The following is a 24,071-nucleotide window of genomic DNA, read 5'->3' on the forward strand; positions in this document are numbered from 1 at the left end:
AGAGAGACAGACTGTCATGAGGTGGATAAGAGAGGCAAAAATGGCAGATGTACATTATATTGCCAAAAGTATTTGTCTACCGGCCTTCACATGCATATGAACCTGAGTCCCATTCTTAATCTATAGCGTTTAATATGATGTTGGCCCACCCTTTGCAGCTATAACAGCTTCAACTCTTATAGGAAGACTTTCCATCAAGTTTAAGTGTGTATGTGAATGAATGTCTGTATGTGTGTGAGTGAAAATGTGTGCCCAGGTCAGACACTAATATTGGACGAGAAGGTCTGGCTCACAATCTCCACACAAATTCATCCCAAAATCATTCTATTGGGTTGAGGTCAGGGCTCTGTGCAGGCCAGTCAATTTCTTCCACACCAAACTCACTCATTCATGTCTTTATGGACCTTGCTTTGTGCATTGGTGTGTAGTCATGTTGGAACAGGAAGGTGCTGTTCATAAAGAACTTCATAAAGAAATACAACCTGAAAATCTTATTATGCGAGGGGGCAGCCGTACATCAATTCCACAGAGGAGTTCTCCGGGCCTGAGCTCTACTCATATGATCTAATAGACTGGAAATGTGTGCTGTGGGCAGATGATATCAGCTTGTTTGGGGGAAAATTGATGTCAAATTCTCAGTGCCTAAGATTAAAGAGACAAACTGTTACTTGACCGTGGTATCATTACATGCCTATTAACCTGCTTACTGTGAAATGTTTCAAAACAACTTTTATATTACTTACCTTTTCAGTCTTATTTGCTTTTGTTACATTTTTTTTTGTGTTGCAGGCATTATATTTTAGGTTAGTCAGTGAAAATCCTGGAAATAAATACTTTGTACTTTTTCTGTTAAATAAATTTTCAACACCATTTATGAACATTTCACACAAAAAAATGTAAAGCAATCCCTAACAGAAATGTGGTTTGTTTATGCAGACACAAATCCAGGTTGATGTAGTCTTAGTTTCTACTCTGCATCAATATTGATATATGTACATGAAAAATGTTCATATGTACATGCGTCCTTTTGATGCAGTTTTAGGTTTTCCTGTGTTATTCTACTGCAAGTTTTTTTATTTAAAATATTAAATAAATAAATTATATTATTAATATACTTTTAAATTAAGTATTTCAATTAATACTATAATAAATCTCTAGTGCAAAGAGGGGAAATGATACAGATTCAGTGAGGCAAATGTACAAATTAGCAGTGAAAACCCCATATTAAAGGATCTAAATTGTATACCACTCTATACCATGAGTCACATTTTAATAGCCCTTTTTAAAATATTTTTTGATATTTTTTTTATTCATTTTCAGACATATTTTACCTGGAAAATACATTAAAATAGTTGTGAGAATACTCAGTTATTCATTTAATAGTTTCTGCAATCCCAGCCTTGTCTCTCTTCAGTCTTTCTCGCTTTTTCTGCAGGACGTAAAGTATTTGGCTATCAGTGGCTTTTTTTTCCTGCGTTTTTTTGCGCCAGCTATCTTAACCCCCAAACTGTTTCACCTGAGAGACCACCATGCAGATGCACGAACAAGTCGGACTCTACTGTTGCTTGCCAAGGTATACAAACATACATACACATACATTCATACACACCAGTCTTAGACAGGGTTTTACTAAGACTCCCTTTCCATCTTTAAACTTACTTTTAAAATGTCCAACTCCAATCCTTGTTATTGCGCACAAAAATGTTTTATTTATTTATTTACTCATTTACTTATTTACCAAAATGATGAATGAACAACAACACATTCTTAGACATACATTGAATCATATAATCATACATTGAATATATCCACAGAGGCATGGTTGGGCTCCTAGTGGCTTTCTAGTTGATCTATGCTAAAGGCCTAATATAATACACACACACATACACAGATATACTGTGTGTGCTCTCTTTTTACTTTAAAAGAGCTGTCTGTTTTGCTGGCAAATTTTACTGTTTTATACTAATATCATCCCACTTCTTTGTCTTTCCCTTAGGCTTTACAAAGTGTAGGTAATCTTGGTTTGCAGTTGGGACACGGCAAAGAGCAGTGGATGGCCCCTCTGCATCCCATCATAATTTGCAGTGTGGCATCCATAAAAGACTTTTTGGATAAGCTAATAGACGTGGACCATGATAGCGGTGAGTCTCTGTGACCTGAGTGAGTTCATACAATTTAGGTGAAGGCAACAGGCTGACCACTGGCAGCAGTAGCAGGAAGTTCACTCATGACAGACATTCAAGAAGTCCAGATTTTGTTTTAGAGATGCAAATATTTACAGTGCACAGAAGTAAACAAACAAACGAGCAAATAAACACAACAGAGAAGAAACATTGCCTAAATAGGCCCGTTAGAGGAACCAAGCTATATCACTGGGCCTGGCCAATTAACCAGCGTGTATTGCCCCTACTAACTCCTAGGGGGAAGAAAATAACCCCTATAGCTCCATGGGCCTCATCTTTATTAAGCCTAGCCCCTCCTATAGACCAATCCAACTAAACCAACTCAATTAACTCACTTTTCCAACATACAAAGTAACCTTAAAGATTACACCCAAATAGCCTAACACTAAGCTTAAACAAATGATTTACTTAGCAAAACACATGGCAAAAACATGCGAGACAACACTATAATACCCCCCTGCCCCACCTCCAAGAATGGTATGTCCCTCTCCAAAGGCTGAAAACTCCCCTAAAACTGGGCTGGATGGTTCAGTTGCCTCTGTTTGAGAATGTCCCAAGGCTGCTACAAGTAAGTGTTTCCAATGCTCAGCTTTAAGTGAAAATAAGCTGTTTTTTGGTAAAACATTCTGTATCTACATTCCTCATGTACACCCCTAAGATCCATGACACTCCCAACTGGCACAAACCTAATATGAGAATCATGAGCATTGGTGATATCCAAACCATTGGGGGTAAAAAAATCCCTATTCAGACAAGATTAGTTTTACCTGTGGATGTGGGTCATTACTGAAATATCATTTTAGACTTTTTTTTTTGGTTTGTTGGTTTTCTTGAGAATGGAGGAGCTGGAGGAGTAATTTAGTGAGGTAATATTCTTGTTCAAGGATGAAGATAAGCTGAATGACACACCACACTGAAATCTGTAAAATGACCACCCACTGGAGAGAAGTTTCTGGTATCTGTAGGTAAGTGCACAATAGGAGCCTGTATATGCGTAATGAATGGGTGTCTTACTCATTTAGCTACCCTTAAATGGTTTATCATATCAGATAAGATCATTCATTCATTCATTGTCTGAAACAGCTTATGCAGTTCAGGGTTGCAGTGGGTCCAGAGCATACCCTGGAATCATTGGGCGCACACATTCTTGAGGGGGCACAAGTCCTTCACAGGGCGACACATTCACTCACACACTCACAAATATGGATACTTTTGAGTTGCTAATCCACCTACCAACATGTCTCTTTGGACTGTGGGAGGAAATGGGAGCACCTGGAGGAAACCCACAGGGACACGGAGAGAACACACAAAACTCCTCACAGACTTGTGGGTCTTGAACCCACAGCCTCCAGGTCCCTGGGGCCACTACCTGCTGTGTCGGCAATGCGTGAATCGAGTTGCCACTCCCATTATTTTTTATTTTCACAAAGATTTCTTATCCAGTGCAAATTCATCATAAACATCACTCTATGTTATGTCTATTGGTAAAATGACATTACCCCAGCTCCCAACATAAAAGTAATCCTGTCCAAATAGGGTAGGTTACTCGTGTTACATTCCTGGACTGTTGACAAGATTTTTGACTGTTGGCTGTTGACTGTTTGACTGTTGACTGTCCATGACTGAGCAGCTCAGAAAGATAAACAGCTGTTTCCTTTGCCTTTACAGAGCTCGGACTGCAAACAAATGTCTGACTTTTTCCCAGCACATAAACAGACCAGAGGGCTAGCATATAGTGAGGAAACATTCTCTGAATTTTATTAAAAGTGGATTAAAATGTGGATTAAAAGTGAATGTCTGATTTAAGCCCAAAATTCCTGTGGTTATTGGCAACTTTAGTGGCCTCCTACAAGTGTGTTGATCAATCTAAAATCTAGTGTATTAGCATCTAGTTTAATGCAGTGACATTGCACATGTATTAGAGAAAGCAACAAAGCCCAAACAAAAAATGAGCACATGGCTGGTGAAATGGAGTATCATAAATTGGAATGGTCCAAATGAGTGCTAATAAACTGTGGTTATGATTAGCACCCAAGTTATAATATATAATATAAGTCAGCACCAAAAAAAAACTCCATGTACTCATGTTGTGTTAAATTATGACCATCAGATATATACAAAGAAAATATGCATTTATTCTAACTTTTTTGATGGTTTAGTTCTATCTTTTCCTTTACAAATACACTGCTACACCACAAGGTCTGCACACAAGTGTTGCATTCAAATATGGTTTTCCTAGTTGTGGTTCTTTTGCTTGTGTGATTCATGACATTATCCTCTGAATCCTCTGACCCACAAGTTGTTTTCATTCACAGGATAGCTGATCACTGATAGTCTTTTGCTGTGAAGGCTTTGGATGTGTCCTTGAAACGGTTACAGATAAAAAAAGATGGCACTACATAGGTGATACTAGCATACAGAACAGTCATGCCACATTTATATTCACTACGGCTTCTCATTTCTAATGTTCAGTGTAATAGGAACTGATACTAGGAATGCTGGGCCATGCTTCAGTTTTTCCTTTATCATGATATTAATCTTGACTCACTAGTAAGAAGAACATCAAATCACTGCCCCATTGTTATTATAGTGATAATATAATATAGTGATATTATAGTTATGTCAGACAAATCTCAAAATATCAACCTGCAACAAACATATCCGATGCCATTGTTTTGAAATATAAATAAATATTTTTTGCCATAGATTTAAAATTGATTTCTGGGAAGGTCTTGCTGCCAAGGTCAGCAGACTACTCAAAACCTCACCATCTAAGAACTCATCTAAATGACGTGACTTATGCTTATGACATTTGCTTGATAAACTTTCAACTTAGTGCATATTGATATTATTAATTACGTAGCAGAGCAAATTATAATAAATAATGTAAAACAAGTAAATGGTTCTATATACAACCCTGAACACTTGAAGAACCTCTTGCATGAATAAAGGGTTTTTTGCATGGTTCAGATTGATGGAGAATGTGCTTTAGATAGTTATATATAACACCTTTCAGAAAAGAGTTATGGAACCCCAAGGAATTTTTCTCATTATGATGGCAAGTTTGTTACAATAGAAGAATAGTTTCATTGTGACATACAGAACCCTTTTTCAAAAAGGTGCTATATAGAACCATCTATAGCACATCTGTAGCTCACTCAGTAGTATTTAGTGGTCACCTGAGAGTAGTGCTCATCATTTCATGTCCACCTGCTACAAAAATCATGTACTTTTAGATCTACATTCTTATATATGAAGGTGCTACAAAGGGTTCTTTGAGCGATGCCATAAAAGAACCATTTTTAGTTCCTTGAAGATCCATATTTGTTTAAGAGTTGTTTGAGTGTGAATAACATTTTATAGGTTTAAAAATTCATCACTTGATCTTAATGTTCTTAAAGTATAAAGTACCAGTCAAAAGTTTAGACACACCTTATTAGTCATTGGTTGAATATTGTTATTCACTGTAAGTAACTGTGTACCAGCCCTACCACTGCAAACCTACTACAAACCCAATTTATGGTCTCAAACACAAGGCAAGCAGTTCTACAAATTAACTCTTGACGAGGCCACAGCTATTCACTGAAAACCATTCCAGGTGACGACCTCATCAAGCTGATTGAGAGAACACCAAGAGTGTGCAAAGCTGTCATCAAAGCAAAAAGTGTCTACTTTGAAGAATCTAAAGTATAAAACATATTCTGGTTTGTTTAACACTTTTGTTTACTACATAATTCCATACATCTTTCTTCATAGTTTTAATGTCTTCCATACTCATTTACAATGTAGAAAATAATAAAAAACAAAGAATATCCATTGCATTAGAAAGATGTCCAAACTTTTGACTGGTACTGTATATTTACAATATGTGGGAAATGGCCCCTGACAAAGGAAACCCTCCCTGAGTGAGCTTGTCAAAATATTTGATGGGTACGTTACAAGCCAAAATGGTTCTGTATGGAACCAAAAGTGTTTTTCCTGTGGCATTGCTCAAAGAATATATGTAGCACCTTTATTTTAAAAAAATAATAATAATTAATGTTTGAGAAGTTTAAGCCAGAATTATTCCTAAAGTTGGCCTCTATGAAATGTTATATACCAATGTATACATTGTCACTGTTTTAGCCACATTTTTCCAAAGGTTTTGTAAATATGACATCACTTACACTTGTGAATGTTAAAAAAGTGCACCATCCATGCCTAATTATGGATTTATTTTGCATTTCATGTGTATGGAGGTAGACATTAAAAACTGTATACATGTATTGGAGTTAATGTGCTAATATACAATAGAGATCATTCTTCGAGAATTGTATGGGCTAGGTCATTAATGAACACAGCACCACCTAATGTTCAAATTTAGGAAGTTTTATCAGTGGTCTCAACTGCATCAGCGGCTCTCGCCAGTTTTATTAGTGATTTCAACTGAACCAGCGGCTCTCCGCCAGTTCCTCGCCAGTTTTATTAGTGATTTCAACTGAACCAGCGGCTCTCTGCCAGTTCCTCGCCAGTTTTATTAGTGATCTCAACTGCATCAGCGGCTCTCGCCAGTTTTATTAGTGATCTCAACTGAACCAGCGGCTCTCCGCCAGTTCCTCGCCAGTTTTATCAGAGAGCTCTCGCCAGTTTTATCAGTGATTTCTGGCCAGTTTTATTAATTACGTCAACTTCACCACATCCCTTGTCTCGTCAGTGCAACGCAAACTATCTGTAATAATTTCATTTTAAATATCTATAAAGCAATCAATAATACGAGTTATTGATAAAAAAAAATCGGCGGAGCTTGTAGCCTGAAAATATGTCACAGCCTCAGCATTCATCTGGAGAAATTGTATTCATAGATATTTATTAAATATTTTTATTATTAATAATTATTGTTAAATAATCTATAAAAGATATCTTGATCTACTTACTATGATAAATGTATTCCTGCCAGCGCATTTGTAAGTTATACATTTCTAATGTTTAATATTATTTTTAATCTAAAATTCGTGTACTGTTTTAACCTTGTAACAATATTAAGTTCTTTAGTTGAAAACTGCTCGGCCACCAAACTTTGGTGCAGGGGAAACAAGATCAGAAGCCTCTTTTTTTATGGTCAGCTCCGGTTATGAAGGTGATGGGAGATGTAATATATAATTATAAAAATACATTGTAAAAAAACAGAATTGGCATAAAATATTTTATTATAGTTCTCAAGGAGTTTTCTCAATTGAAAAATAAAAAAAAGGAGAGGAGGGGGGGGGGGTGTTGTACAAAGTTACTCCAAGTATCCTTTCGTTACAAAGGCCATTTTTGATTGGAACCTGTGGAAACCCTCAGTCTTTTTTAGGATTGCGATGGTTACCTTTAAATGGAACAAAATGTGTGTATATGGAATCAGATTTGTGCCAAAAAGAATCGCACAAAAAATTAATCTCAAACGTAAAACTTATAATTTTCAAACAAAATATCTAGCTCTGACCTTTGTGCTCCATGGTTTTAGTGCGTGAGCTCTGAGTTCTGCGCGTGCTCTCTAAGTTTTGTGCGCCTGATGCCTGAGTTTTGCCAGCAGATTTGGCATAAAGCTCTCGCGTGGGCGGGACTTCTCAGTGGTGCCTTCCTATTGGCTAATGACTTTTTGAGTGACAACTCAGTGCCCTGAACGTTGTTCACGACTCTGAGTGCAGGAAGCGTGTGTATTCTATGGCGTTATTTTTGTGCCACAATTCTGCGCGCGCGAGCAGATATTTCGAACGAGCAAGAAGGGTTCTGCGCGCGCGCGCGGATATTTTTGAGTGAGCAAGAAGGTTTCTGCGCACACGCGGATATTTTTGAGGGAGCAAGAAGGTTACTGGTCTCCGGCCTGTATATCCTTCCCACTTGGCGGTCAAACCATCCAATCAGAAATTACCTTTGTCAGTTGACGTTTCTGATTGGCTGAATCTGAGGCACTTTGTAATGGCTGTAAGTGTGTAGCGAGCGCGCAGGTCAGAGACCTCGCGTGCGCAGAAACCTTCTTGCTCACCCAAAAATATCCGCGTGCGCGCAGAAACCTTCTTGCTCGTTCGAAATATCCGCGCGCGCGCGTGCGTGCAGAATTGTGGCACAAAACAAAAAAAAAACGCCATAGTCACATTGCTGAACAATAAAAGAAAGCAATTTTTAATGTTTCTAATTTTTACAGAAATGGCAATTTCAATATAATTGTATTTAAACAGCGGAGAGCCGCTGCTTCAGTTGAGATCACCAATAAAACTGGCGAGAGATCACTAATAAAACGGGCGAGAGATCACTAATAAAACTGGCAAGGAACTGGCGGAGAACCGCTGGTTCAGTTGAAATCACTAATAAAGCTGGCGAGAGATCACTTATAAAACTGGCGAGAGCCGCTGATGCAGTTGAGACCACTGATAAAACTGGCGAGGAACTGGCGAAGAACCGTTGGCGAAATGTACGCCACTAATAAAACTGGCGAACGAACTGGCGAGCTCTGTCGCCATTCAACTCGCCATTTCCGCTCGCCAGTCGCCACGCAGAGATCCAACTCCTACTGTGCTTTCGTTGTTTAGATAAGAGGCTTGGTTATATTTTTTTAATCATTTATAGGGGTAAATATGAATGTGAATATGTGTAGTAATAATAATTAATAACCATAAACAACTCTCTATCTCTCTCTCTTGTGTGTGTAGTGTGTGATGTTCCACAGCGTGTGGTGTATTTACCCTCTGTGACGGTGAAGGAGGGCTATCTGCAGAAACACAAAGCCGAAGGACCTCAGCTGCTCAAACGCTTTGCTTTTAAGAAACGCTACTTTTGGCTCAGCTCAGAGACACTGTCCTACGCAAAAACTCCTGACTGGCAGGTAGGATAAAGATAAGCAACACATACACGCACACACAACCATGACAAAAAAATGACCAGTTGTTAGGTTGGGCAAGCATTACAAAAAGTCTTCAAAAAATAAAAATAGTGAGAAACTATTGTGATATTTGTGTAGTCACTGCATTATGTTGAATTTCCAAATTAAATTATACTCTACTGCACTCCGATTCAGCTCTAGATGTAGCTAAACAGCGTTTAGTACAAGTTATGAATTTTTGAAATACATTTCTGAGGAGTTTAAATACGTCAAGTCCAAATATTTTACCAACAATGAATTCAGCTACTTTAAGGAGCACCTACTGTGCACACATAACTTGCAGAGCCGGACTGCCCTATACACAACAAATTGTTAACTTAACACTGAGAGTGCTAAATTATTACACTAACAGTGTTAATTTAACACGGGTGAATTTACTGTGTATGCTCAGTATGCAGATTTTGTAGGGGCCCACAAACTAATGGAGGCACCTCATCTGCCCCTTGTGTCAAGTTAGTTAGAGGCTAGTGCCTCATATTATTCAGAAGATTAAGCCTAACTGTACTTCAGGATATGAGAACTGGAAAAAGGACTCCAAGGGAGTGAACAGATGTTTTCCTTACACCTTAAATAGTGAAGCAGTTACATATGCCTTGGTGAAAGCACTTAAAAGAACACTGTAATTTTTCCTTAAAATTACAGCTTCAAAATAAATGTGAGGCTTCCTTAATTTGTATATAGGGAGCGTAGAGCCTCTGTCATTTCCACTTTGGGTTCAGCACTGCAGAAACTGCACTATGTACGTTTTGGGGGTGGGCAGGAAACCACCCTCACTCCAGTGGGGTAAATATTACACTAGGGGGGAGCCCCAGGAGCAAAAAAACCCAGATCTTATATAGAGTTCCTTTAAGGTAACACCAAGCTGCAAGCTGAAAAATAAACAGCTAAGTTGGCTCTTTTTTTTTTTTTTTGTTAATTCCACATCAAATGTTGGAGCTGTTATAGAATTAGGTTTGGCTTCTTGTTCACCAGGTGCTTATTTGATTTTTCAGATTTTCAGTTTCAAATTAAATAAAGATAAAGTTAAGTTCAATTGTTACCGTTAACCGTTATAGTTTTTAGACCGTAAATGCTAAATCTGCATGATTAACCTTTTCATATTAATGTGAAACACAAAATGAAACTTTTTAAAGCAATATGACTGTAAGTACAATTCTAGAGAAAATATATGGATGTGATAGATTATTACCCACCTACTATATTATTTTAAAAAAGGTAATGGTTACACAGTCTCTCAAAGTTTAGTTGTAGCCTACTTTATTTAAAATGGAGTTAAGATGGATAGTAATTGATACACAGCAAATTCAGCAGTGTTAAATCAACACTGTTAGTGTTAACTTAACAATGAGGGTGTTAAATTATTACACTAACAGTGTTAATTTAAACACTAAAAGTTTTGATTTTTGAACACCAGTTTTGAACACTGGTGAATTTGCTGTGTACTTTCCATATTGAAGAGCACATATCTTCACCATAAAATATTTAGATAACAGTATAATTTGTCACCGATGTTTGAAAAAATATTAAAGGAAATGTGGGGGAGGCATTTTAATGGGCCTAAAGGAGCAGATACAATTAATAACAGTATTGTATAAATTACATTTAATTCAGGACCCCTTGTCAGCATTTTGCTTAGGCCCACAAGGAAGTCCTGACCAGCTCTGAGAACTTGTACAACAATCACAGAAAATTATTAATTAAATAAAATGTGATTCTCTGGAGCAGCTGTAGCAGAGGTTAAGGTCATCATGCTCAAAGCAGAGTAATGGCTAGAGGTTATAAAGTTTCTCAGCTTTGGTAGTAAAACAGTAGAACTGCATTTGCAGAAGTCTATGGAGCTTCATATAATACCTCTGGAATAAACTGGAGTAGTATTTGTGATCAAAAACTAATCATGCATCATCTTACTAATGTTCTCAGAGAATGTTGTCGAATCTTTGCAGAAATATTAAAGCTTAGATGAGTAGAATCTGTTCTTACCAGAAAAGCAAAAGCTGTTACTGCAGCAAAGTGTGTTGCTTTATAAGGTACATCTTTGATTGTGTGGAAACCCTGTTCTCTGGTTGTTTATGTTCCATAGTTCCACATCTTTTGATGTGTAATGGTTTGTTTTTACCACATGATTTGAATTACCACAAAAACCCATTAGTTACTAACTAAGTGGGAATAATTTTTTATTGTTTGTGTGTTTCATTTTTAAGTAATACTTCTCAAATCAAATCAATTTGTATATCGCTTTTTACAACTGATGTAGCAGCTTCATAGAATTCCAGTTAAAATTAAGTTTTAACATGAACTGTAAAAATGTAAAGAATGTAAAAGGAGAGCAAGCCAGGGCCGACAGTAGCAAGGAAAAACTCCCTCAGAGCTGGTGAAGAAACCTTGGGTGGAACCAAAGCTCACAAGGTGGTACCTGTAATAATAGTTACTTGTAATAATAGGTACTTGTAATAATAGTTAGGGGTCCATGAAAACTTCAGTGTAGGGTGGGCAGCTCCAAGGCAAGTTGTGGTGGCTGGAGCATGGTCAGCTGGTCTGAAGCGTGGAGCAGGAGCTTGACAGTCAGTCATCCATCAGTGTCCAGCTGGACAAACTCTGAAATAGGTAGAGGGATGGAATTAGTTTTGATCTGTCTGGGTGTATGTAAATGAGAATGTGAACATTGTGCCTAATGACTCTGGCAGATCTGACTATGACAACTTTAACTAAAAGGAGAAAACCAGATGGAAACACAGACGTGGGAGCATCTTGAAACATTGGCATCCCTCCGCTCCACCATAGACAAACCTGAGTAATCGTGTGATGTGGCAGGACAACAGCACCTGCATCTCAGTTTATTATAATTCCCTGTGTCCATTGAACCCTGGATCTGCCGCCTTTATCTATGGGGAAGCATTAACTACCAAAAGCTAAACAAAACAAATGTGTTTTAGCCTAGATTTGAAGATTGCGATTATGTCTGAGTCCCGAAAAAAAAAAAAATTCTGGAATGAAAATACTTTCAGCTATGTTGGCAGCCCTGTTTACATTAGGTTACTGTAAGTTCGCCTTGTAATTTCAGTCAATAATTAAGGGGAAATTCAAATTAATCACAGGGTCACGCTCATTGGTCCTCTGTGCACTACTCATTGGTCCTCTCCGTGTGGCAACAATAGGTGCAACCCGCAAAGAAAAGAATATTCCACCTTTTATAAAAGACGAGATGCTGACTGCAGATCATCTCTCAGATTAAAAAAGGGTTGAAGTCTCCTTTACTGCAGCACGTCATCTGTTTCAGACACCAGATCTTCATGATTTTAAAAAGTGGGATTGACGAACAGAATGTAGCTTTGACTTTGATTATTTGATTTTTTTGGGCAAAAAGGGCACTTGGGGTGGGAGAGGGCCACTCTCAGGCTTCGGGCTCTGTGCCTGCTGGTGGTGGTTCGACCAGCACCGCTGGTGCAGACACGGGTGCTTGGACCTCAAGCTACTGCAGAGAGTGAGGCAGAGGGCAGTGAGACGGGTACCAGGCCTGACAGTTTGGTTGTGGCTGCTGCTTCAGAGACTCAGGCTCAGGCCAGGGTGGGGGTGAAGAACCTGGGCCCGAGAATAGTCCTAAAGATGGGGATAATGAAGTGCAGATGGAGGTTTCTGGGTCTCAGAATGACATCCCCGGTGCTGGGGAAGATAAGGCAGAAGTTCCTGTTCAGGAAGGGGAGGACATGGAGAGTGACATTGTGGAGAACTCGGAGTACCTTCTGGTAAAAGAAAAATGAAGAGGGATAAAGCTAGTGAAAAGAAGGATAAAACAGAGAAGGCTAGTGGAGCAAGGGGTGGGAAGCTGGAAGAGAACCTTGGTTCTGATTCAGGAAACAGGATAAGTCTGACAGTGATCTGACAGAACGGAGCGCGTTTTTAATAAAATCCGGCCTTTTCTAAGGTTGAGGAATATTTTCAAGATCGAAAGGTGCTCATTAGTTCAGTTAAGTCTTTTTTGAGGAATGACGGAGAGGGATAGGTTCACTGCTGAGGACGTTTACAGACTTAAGAAGATACTGTTGAAACTGAAGTTTGAACTTTAAAATGAAGGTGATTTTGAAACTTCTTATTGTCTTTATGCTTCTCTCTGTGCTGCTGTCGCTTGTGTTTTCTATGTCTTCTCATGAGCAGGATAAGGTTGGTCTCTTTGAATCTAAATGGGGCATGGGATGTTAGGAAGAGGGCACTTTTATTTGAGCTCATGAAAGTGGGTTGACATGCTTGTACAGGAGACTCACAGTGATGAGGCTAATAAGGTGGACTGGAGGAAGGAATGGGATGGGGAGATTTAGTCATTTGAGCTCAGTTAGAGGTGGGACTAGGGTTGCAAAGTTTCAGGAATTTTTAAAGTTGGAAAAATTTCCATGGGAATTAACAGGAATTTATGGGTAATTATGGAAATTAATGGGAATAAAATGGGAATATTCAAAGCAAAAGGCGACAAAAGTACATATTGTAGGTTAAAACATACTAAAGCATAATCTTGGCTAAAATAATACCAAAACAACTGAATAGCAAAGCTGCACCTCAATCCCAGGCACATGGCACATGACTATTAATCATCTACAGCATATGTCCAGATGTTTTCTAGTTGATTATTTTTTTTATTTAACTTATTGTTCAATGAAAGAATTAAGCATTTATAAAGTTCTGCTTGCAACTAACTGTGTCATAGTTATTATTTATATTATTATGCCTTCATGTCTGCTGTTGACAAAGAAGTTTTTTATTAACACTGTGAGCATTGCTCTGCAGAGCAATTATCTGTTTATGGGAGGGGATTTTAACTGTACTGAGGAGGTGGACAGGAACCATTCTGAACCTCACTCTGCATCTCAGCCTGCTCTTCGTGTGGCAGTGCAGACCCACAATATGTGTGATATGTGGAGGAATTTTAACCAGGGGGTCTGGCTATATACGTGGACCCATGTCAGAGATGGTTTTATGTCCTTGGCGAGACATTTATTGTTTTAACCACCAGCTTAATATTTTTAAGGATTGTGTGAATAGGCCTGTTGGTTTTTAAGCTCATAGTGTGGTTTTATGTTCTGCTTTTATTGCAAGTCTATAAGTCTTAAACCAAAAAACACCTACTGCCATTTTAACACTTTCTTGTTGTTTGATATGAATTTTAAACTGTTTTTTACTGTTTTTTTTTTTTTTTGAATAATTTTTAATTACAAAAAGACCTTTTTAGTAACCTGCGGGAGTGGTGGGATTATGGGAAGGTAGAAATTAAGCAGCTTTGCCAGCAGTACACTTTTAATGTATCGAGAGACATCACTCACAGCAGAGTCCAGGGTCAGGTCCAGGTTCTTGGGTCAAAACCCTCTGCACTGGGTGACCTCCTGGGAGCTCTGGTTCATTCTGGGTTTCAGAGTCTGACACCTATGGATGTTCCATCCAAGTTTTTCTTTGCTCTGGAAAGGAGAAATGGTCAGAGCTGCTTTATCCACTCTCTGCTCTCTGAGGAGGGGCAAGAACTGACAGAACCCACAGAGATCCGAAAGCGTGTGTAGAGCGAATGCAGAGATGGTGGTGAACTGGGTGCTGGTTTTTATGATGGGTTACCCAGGGTCTCTGAACACTGCAGTGTGGAACTGGACAGGCCACTGCAGAGCATGGAGGGTGGAACTGCCCCAGGTATAGATGACCTTCCTGTAGAAGTCTATAAGACCTTCTGGTCAGAGCTGGGTCCTGATCTGCTGGATGTTTTGAATGAGAGTCTGGCGAATCATCTCTTGCCCTTGAGCGCCAGGAGGGCAGTCATCACCCTGCTGCCGAAAAAGGGTGACGTGCAGGATATCAAGAACTGGCAATCAGTGACTCTCCTGTGTACAGACCTTAAAGGCTCTCGCAAACAGGCTAAGAGAGTTGATGGGGCAAGTCATTCATCGGGACCAGACATACTGTGTTCCTGGCATTTCCATACAAGACAACATCTACTTAGTCAGAGATGTTCTGGAGAACTACGGGACTCATGGGATTGACTTTGGTCTCATTTCTATAGATCAGGAAAAGGCATTTGATCGAGTGGAACACAATTATTTATGGCAATCCCTTACTACTTTAGGTTTTAGCTCTATTTTGTCTCCATGATTTGAGTGTTGTATCAAGACATTGAAAGTGTACTAAAAATCTATGGTGGGTTGAGTGCGCTTTTTAAAGTACATAGGGGTACTTTCAGGGTTGCGTGCTCTCTGGTATGCTGTACTCCCTTGCTATTGAGCCACTGCTGAATAAGCTTCACCCTGAAATTGAGGGAGTGGAGCTTGGACTGGATGGTCAGTTTTGCCAGTTGTCTGCCTATGCTGATGATGTAGTGGTTATGGTAAGGGGCAGACAGTCATTGAGAAGCTGGTCTCCATTGTTCAGGATTTTGGAGACATTTCAGCTGCCAGGGTGAACTGGGTCTTGGTGGCCAACAATCTGGTAGTGTTTGGCATTAATTAGCGTGTGTGGGCTGCTCTCCTGGCTCAGACAATCTTGGTTAACTTTTCCTGGGAACTTTTTTTCTTTTTCACTGGGTCCCCCAAAGTGTGCTCTTTCTTCCCAGAGAAGAGGGAGGGTAGAGCCTGGTTCAATTTGGGAGTCGACTAGCAACCTTCCGTCTGCAGTTCCTGTAGAGAATCCTCACAAGCTCTGCAGACTTGGTGTGGAGAGAGGTGACCACACCATTTTACACCAGGTGGAAGGGCTGGGATATACAAGATGCGTGGTGACCATGGTGGCCATTTTGAAGTCGAACATTTTGGATCCAACTTTTGTTTTTCAATGGGAAGAGGGTCATGTGACACATCAAAATTATTGGGAATTTCACAAGAAAAACAATGGTGTGCTTGTTTTAATGGTGTAATTGTTTTAATGTAACTTTATTCTTTCATGAGTTATTTACAAGTTTCTGACCACTTAAAAATGTGTTCAAGTGCTGCCCATTGTGATAGATTGTCAATGCAACCCTCTTCTCCCACTCTTCACACACTGATAGCAACACCGCAGGAGAAATGCTAGCACAGGCTTCCAGCATTCATAGTTTCAGGTGCTGCATATCCTGATGGTATGGTGTGGTATATGGGGTACAAAGATAGCGGGGCCATTCGTCATCAATGGAAACCTCAAGGCCACTGGATATGCGAAATTGCTACATGATGATGTGTTTTGCTCTTTATGCACTGAAACTGGCATGTTCCCTGAGTTTTTCCAGCAAGATGGTGCACCACCACATTATGGGTGTCAGGTCCTAGCATTCCTAGATGAACAGTTTCCTGGAAAGTGGATTGGTGTCGTGGGCCAGTTGAATGGCCCCCAAGGTCTCCCGATCTGACCCCCTTAGACTTTTATGTTTGGGGTCTATGCTGTGAAGATACAAGGTGTGCACCTGAATCTACAGATACTGGAAGCCTGTGCTAGCATTTCTCCTGTGGTGTTGCTATCAGTGTGTGAAAAGTGGGAGAAGAGGGTTGCATTGACAAATCAACACAATGGGCAGCACTTTGAACACATTTTATAAGTGGTCAGAAACTTGTAAATAACTCATGAAAGAATAAAGTTACGTTAAGCACACCATTGTTTTTCTTGTGAAATTCCCATTAAGTTTGATGTGTCACACATGACTCTCTTCCCATTGAAAAAACAAAAGTTAGCCAACTTTACATTGGCCACCATGGTCACCACCCATCTTGAAAAGTTTCCCCCCTTCCATATACTAATATGACACAAACAGGAAGTTAATACCACCAACCATTCCCATTTTATTAAGGTGTATCCATATAAATGGCCCACCCTGTATAAGTACATCTTAACAGAATACCCCTTTTTTACAATGGACTTTTTAAATTATGGCCACATTTTAAATGTTGCAGGCTGGACATTTTTTCACTTCACTGGCTGCTGAAGGAGCCCCTGGTTAAAGGATGTGTCGGGCATTGGGACACCGGGCTTCACACTAATGCTCTGTGTCCAGGCTGTGGCCTTGCAGCTGGGGCAATGGTCCTTACGTCACACAGAGATCATTGTGGATCAATGGAAAGCCACCCTTTCGCTAGACGAACTGTCCCTGTTGCAGGACTATGGACTAGGTCATGTGATGCCCGACAGGGGGATCCGTTCCCGAAGAAGGCTTTCACACGGGACCTGAACACTGTATCGGCCCCCTCCTGGACCTCTCTGACCTGCAGGACCTGGTTCTCCACACTGTGTCAGGCCAGGTTTTATACAGGTGTTTTGTTAAAGTTTTAAATAAAGTGGTTTTAAATGGAAGGCCTGACACACTGTGGAGGGACAGGCTGGGGGTGTAGACGAACAAGGGGCCTGTCTTGAGAGTATTCTACAAGCCTCCCTTACGAAATGCTTGGGTGATTTCAAGAGGGGGATTTTACATAAAATTTTAGCCGTCGATGCTTGTATCAGTGGCCAGTGTGTGTTCTATGGATTTAGAGAGACAATTTTTCATGTTTTTTTTAGATTGTTCTAGGCTCAGGACTCTTTAACTCTCTAAGTTATTTATTTCTGAAATGTGGGGTGTCATTTAATCCACGTGTTTTTAATCTTTTGGGCTGGGTATAACCAGAAACTGTTTTCAACGGCAGCTGCTTAATTTCATAGTCAGTCAGGCCATCTGCCATCTGAGAGCAGGTCTGGAGGCTTTACCATTGTTCATGGCTCTGGTAAGATCCACGATTCTCCTTGAGTTTGGGTTTTACCAAGTCATAAACAACCTGGAGGTTAAACAGGAGAGGTGCCAAAATGGCGTCCTGTGCTGTGTAGCAGAGGGGGAGCTGAGCTGAACACAATAAACAGTGATGTAAAAAATAAAATTGGATATTGAACTGATTGAGATTCCTGTACAGGTTCTGCTGTATTATATATATATATATATATATATATATATATATATATATATATATATATATATATATATATATATATATATATATATATACAGTGGAACCTCTACTTACGAACGCCTATGCTAACGAACGTTCCAAGATACGAACCGGGCATTTGAATATTTTTTGCCTCCGCCGAGCCGGCGGCTGGAAATGGCCACGGACCCCAATAGGCGAGTCTCCCAGCACGCCCAGACTTGAGTGAGCTTTTAAGATTAGCAAATTGTAGCTTTAGTAATTTAGCATTAGTGTAAATAGCAGACATCCAAATTCGTGCTAAGCTAAGCCGTATCTACGGTTCGTCTCCCCACATTCACCTATGGAACTATAGAACACCATTGGGCTCTAAACGTGTGAACACATGCGCGTTAACACATTATTAAAAATTTGCATGTTAACACGTAAAACTTTGTCGTGATAACGTGACCAAAAATGACACGTTTACACGCTTCTTAAGGTTTTTGCCAATGGGAGGTCTCAAATCCGGGCGTACTTACATATTCATGATATGATTTACATCACACACTGTAGCTGACATGAAACATAAATACTTTGTGAACGTAGTCCCTATGTTTCATCTGAATTATTCATAACATAGTGAGCTGAGCGCTGACCTATGGCTACGTTGAGTCCTACGTGAGCAGTGTGAAGACAGCAATACTAGTAAGCTGATTCCCATAGCAACTAGAAGTTTATTTTTCACAATTAAAGTACGTGTCACAATCACAGTATGTGTGACACATACTGAGGCGTAATTCATTCGCATTGATAAATTATGTGCATTCCTTTAATAGCATACTGCTAAACAATACGATGTCAATACAAATCCATAGTGAAATTTCCAGATCCTCCTCTTTCTGTAAACATGTATAATATGTTTAAAGTTACATTAATTTACTCAGGTTTTATTTAATTATGTGTATCTACTTTTATATATACATTAAAAACTTGAGAGGTTAAATCTCCATCAAACCTTAAGTAAACGTGTCATTTTTGGTCATGTAATTGCGACAAAATTGCACGTGTTAACACGCAAAATTTTAATAACGTGTTAACGCGCATGTGTTCACGCGTTTAGAGTCCAATGGCGTTCTATATACACCTGCCTACTCTCCGTTGTTCCACCCACCCCCCACCTCCCGTCATACAGCCAGGGCCTGTGTTACACCTTCAGCCAGTCATCACATCTTCAATATGTAACCACTTAAAACTTTATTTCTTTTTTATTACTGTTACCACTGTATTTCTTTTTTATTTTTAGTAATGTTATATGTATTTTTTTTAATAATTTGAGAGTTTTGTAAACATATATCAGTGCAAAAAGGGTCACGGAACGGATCAAGTTTGTAAATAGAGGTTCCACTGTGTGTGTGTGTGTGTGTATATATATATATATATATATATATATATATATATATATATATATATATATATTAAGGATGTATATCTTAACCACTAAGGTCGATTCGATACACATCTCGATACACTGCCACCGATACGATATAATTGTGATACACTGAAACCCCTTGTCGATACGATGCGATACAAATCACTCCTGTTCACGATATGATGCCATTCAAAAATGATTTGATAACGATATGACTTAATTATATGAGGATTTGGTTTGATAAGTGATCATTCGATACAGTTAGTTGTGGTTTGAGGATGTATTGGCCTAACCCATCAGTTTTCTTAACTCAATAGCACAATTCTACTTTACTCTATAACAATTTAAGGGATGTATGCATCTGGTTGTTTTCAATGGAGCAAAACCAATACATAATATAAAAAAATGCATAATTCAGTATATTCAGACAGAGCATTAATTTTTTCAACTTAATTATTCAGTTATATTCTCCATCTATATTTATAGAAATCGTATAAAACTTAAGATGAACAGTTTTTAAAAGTACTGTATTAACAATGTGCATAGTGAAAATTATGATCTGCAACAGTCTGCTAGACTTAACTGCTACACAAAGTTTCAGATAGTTGACTGACTGAGTAGTGAACATAAATGGTTCTTATCCCATTTTACAAATAAAAATTAAATAACAACGTAAAAATAAAACTATTATTGCAGCATGTAGCAGCTGCTGTAAACAATACTTTCACTAAGGTGCTCAAATAGAAGTATTGCTTTTCAAAGTGCAATGTCCATAGTACTCCTGTGTACTTAGGGAAAAAAAAGTATTGTGTGATTTATATTCCTGGATCAGGGCCTTGTCGTGGCGGAAGGGCTTGTGTGGTCTCATGACCTCCAGGGCTATGTCGTCGGGAGCTGTTAGCTCCCAGTAGGGTCTACCATGGCGAAAAGGTCTGGAGTGAAGATCCAGACAAACATGATCCAAAAGCATTCCTATGAGTACACACATTAAAATTCAGTGTACCCTGCCCGGGAAAGGGTTACCGGGACCTACCCCTGGAGCCAGGCCTGGGGGTAGTGTCCAACGGCGAGCGCCTGGTGGCTGGGCAGCCCACGTAACCCGGCCGGGCTCAGCCCGAAATGGCAACGTGGGAGGATCATGTAGGCTCACCACCCGCAAGATCCAGAGTAGGGGTGCGGTGCAATGCCCATCGGGCACAGAGCGGGGGCAAGGGGGCCCCTGGCGTCGTGGAACTTGTCAGCGGAAACTGGTTCTTGGTACGTGGAACATAACCTCACTGGGGGGGAAAGAGCCAGAGCTGGTGCGTGAGGTTGAGAGATACCAGCTAGATATAGTTGGGCTCACCTCTACACACAGTGTAGGCTCTGGAACCAAACTCCTCGATAGGGGTTGGTCTCTCTCTTACTCAGGAGTTGCACAGGGTGAGAGGCGCCGGGCGGGTGTGGGGATACTCACAAGTCCCCGGCTGGCGCCTGTACAGCTGGAGTTTGTCCCAGTAAACGAGAGGGTCGCCTCAATGCAGCTCCGGCTTGCAGAGAGGAAAACTTTGACTGTTGTGTGTGCGTATGCAACGAACAGCAGCTCAGAGTATTCGGCCTTCTTGGAGACAGTGACTGGAGTTCTAGAGGGGATTCCATGCACTGACTCTGTTGTTTTGCTGGGGGACTTCAATGCTCACGTTGGCAATGACTGGGAAACCTGGAGAGGAGTGATTGGGAGGAACGGACTGCCTGATCTAAACCCGAGTGGTGTGATGTTGTTGGACTTCTGTGCTAGCCATGGTTTGTCCATAACGAACACCATGTTCGAACATAAGATTGCTCATAAGTGTACTTGGTACCAGAGCACTCTGGGCCAAAGGTCAATGATCGACTTTGTGGTTGTGTCTTCTGACCTGAGGCCGTATGTTTTGGACACTCGGGTAAAGAGAGGGGCTGAGCTGTCAACCGATCACCATCTGGTGGTGAGTTGGATCCGATGGCGGGGAAAGCTGCCGGACAGACCTGGTAAACCCAAACGTATTGTGAGGGTGTGCTGGGAAAAGCTGGCAGATGACTCTGTCCGGATGGATTTCAACTCTCACCTCCGAGAGAACTTCTCACATGTTCCGGAGGAGGTAGGGGGAATGGAGTCTGAATGGACACTGTTCCGGACCTCCATCGTGGAAGCGGCTGCATGTAGCTGTGGTCAAAAGCTTGTCGGTGCCTGTTATGGCGGCAACCCAAGAACCCGTTGGTGGACACCAGGGGTGAGGGAAGCTGTCAAGCGGAAGAAGGAGGCTTTTCGAGATTGGCTAGCTCGGGGAACTTCCGATTCTGCGGATGGGTACCGGCAGGCGAAAAAGGCTGCAGCTGTGGCAGTTGCTGAAGCAAAATCCAGAACATGGGAGGAGTTTGGAGAGGCCATGGAGAATGACTTCCGGGCGGCCTCAAAGAGGTTCTGGAAAACACTCCGACAGCTCAGGAGGGGGAGGGGGGACACTGTCCAAGCTGTGCTCAGCAAGGATGGTGAAACTCTGAACTCGACTGAGCGTATTGTTGGGCGTTGGAAGGAGCACTTTGAGGAACTCCTTAACCCGAGAGACATGCCTCCTGTACAGGAGGTAGGGCCAGAAGTGTCTGGGGGGTCAGATTCCATTTCCTTGGCTGAAGTCACTGAGGTGGTGAAAAAGCTTCGCAGTGGCAAAGCTCCAGGAGTGGATGAGATTCGCCCAGAGTTACTGAAGGCACTCGATAATGTGGGGCTGTCTTGGATGACACGCCTATACAATATCGCATGGACCTCGGGAACGGTGCCTTTGGATTGGCAAACCGGGGTGGTGGTTCCAATTTTCAAAAAAGGGGACCGGAGAAAGTGTGCCAATTATCGTGGCATTACACTTCTCAGCCTCCCGGGGAAAGTCTATGCCAAGGTGCTGGAAAGGAGAATCCGTCCGATAGTCGAACCTAGGATATTGGAGGAACAATGCGGATTTCGTCCTGGCCGTGGAACTATGGACCAACTCTTTACTTTTGCACAGATGATTGAGGGGGCGTGGGAATTTGCTACTCCACTTTACACATGCTTTGTGGATTTGGAGAAGGCATATGACCGTGTTCCCCGAGAGATTCTGTGGGAGGTGCTCCAGGAGTATGGGGTGCCAGGGTTGCTCCGGCGAGCCGTACGGTCCTTGTACTCTCAGAGTTTGAGTTGTGTTCGCATCCTTGGTAGTAAGTCAGGCTTGTTCAGTGGGGGCATTGGACTCCGTCAGGGCTGTGCCTTATCTCCACTCCTGTTCCTGATATTTATGGACAAGGTGGCGCGGCGTAGCCTGGGGCAGGAGGGCTTCCGTCGAGGATCTCGGGAGGTGGCATCTCTGCTTTTTGCGGACGATGTTGTTCTTCTGGCTTCTTTGCACGGAGGCCTCCAGCGTTCACTTGAGCAGTTTGCAGCCGAGTGTGAAGCGGTCGTTATGCGGATCAGCACCTCCAAGTCTGAGGCCATGGTTATCTCCCGGAAACAGATGGCATGCTCCCTTCAGGTAAGGGGTGAGAACCTGCCCCAAGTGAAGGAGTTCAAGTATCTCGGGTTCTTGTTCACGAGTGATGGGAAGAGGGATGGTGAGATTGACCGTAGGATAGGTGCAGCGTCTGCAGTAATGCGGTCACTGTACCGCACCGTTGTGGTGAAGAGAGAGCTGAGCCATAAAGCAAAGCTTTCAATTTACCGGTCAGTCTACGTTCCCACTCTCACCTATGGTCATGAGCTCTGGGTAATGACCGAAAGAACAAGATCGCGGATACAAGCGGCCGAAATGAGCTTTCTCCGACGGGTTGCTGGGCGTACTCTCCGTGATCGGGTGAGGAGCTCAGTGACTAGGGAGGAGCTCGGAGTAGAGTCGCTGCTCCTTCGCATTGAGAGAAGTCAGTTGAGGTGGTTTGGGCATTTGATCAGGATGCCTCCTGGACGCCTCCCACTGGAGGTATACAAGGCACGTCCAACTGGAAAGAGGCCCCGGGGTAGACCCAGGACACGCTGGAGGGATTATATCTCCCGGCTGTCCTGGGAACGCCTTGGGATCCCCCAGGAGGAATTGGTGGATGTTGCAAGGGACAGAGACGTCTGGGCTTCTTTGCTCGCCCTGTTGCCACCGCGACCCTGAAATGGAGAAGCGGAGAAGAAAATGATGATGATGATGATGATTTATATTAGAAATGGAACATGTAAACAAAAAACATCAACTGGCAATCAAACAATACTAAAAGTGCCAACACCTTTCTTCACTTCATGATTTATCTCACATGGCTTAGTGTATATATATATATATATTAAGGATGTATATCTTCACCACTAAGGTCGATTCGATACACATCTCGATACACTGCCACCGATACGATATAATTGCGAAACACTGAAACCCCTTGTCGATACGATGCGATACAAATCACTCCTGTTCACGATATGATGCCATTCAAAAATGATTTGATAACGATATGACTTAATTATATGAGGATTTGGTTTGATAAGTGATCATTCGATACAGTTAGTTGTGGTTTGAGGATGTATTGGCCTAACCCATCAGTTTTCTTAACTCAATAGCACAATTCTACTTTACTCTATAACAATTTAAGGGATGTATGCATCTGGTTGTTTTCAATGGAGCAAAACCAATACATAATATAAAAAAATGCATAATTCAGTATATTCAGAC

At 41.1% G+C, this 24,071-nt stretch overlaps 1 protein-coding gene across 1 annotated transcript in view; it reads left to right on the forward strand.

Moving 5' to 3' along the window:
* LOC136666455 (rasGAP-activating-like protein 1) overlaps window positions 1-24,071 on the forward strand; it is a 96,077-nt gene that overhangs the window by 55,559 nt on the left and 16,447 nt on the right. Inside the window, exons 14-16 of the mRNA XM_066644635.1 lie at window positions 1,436-1,573; window positions 1,997-2,141; window positions 8,855-9,027. Coding sequence (XP_066500732.1) covers window positions 1,436-1,573; window positions 1,997-2,141; window positions 8,855-9,027 — 456 coding nt within the window. The remainder of the gene's footprint in view (window positions 1-1,435; window positions 1,574-1,996; window positions 2,142-8,854; window positions 9,028-24,071) is intronic.

Source organism: Hoplias malabaricus, chromosome 14 (genome assembly GCF_029633855.1).
Source record: "Hoplias malabaricus isolate fHopMal1 chromosome 14, fHopMal1.hap1, whole genome shotgun sequence".
In the NCBI taxonomy this organism is placed as follows: domain Eukaryota; kingdom Metazoa; phylum Chordata; class Actinopteri; order Characiformes; family Erythrinidae; genus Hoplias; species Hoplias malabaricus.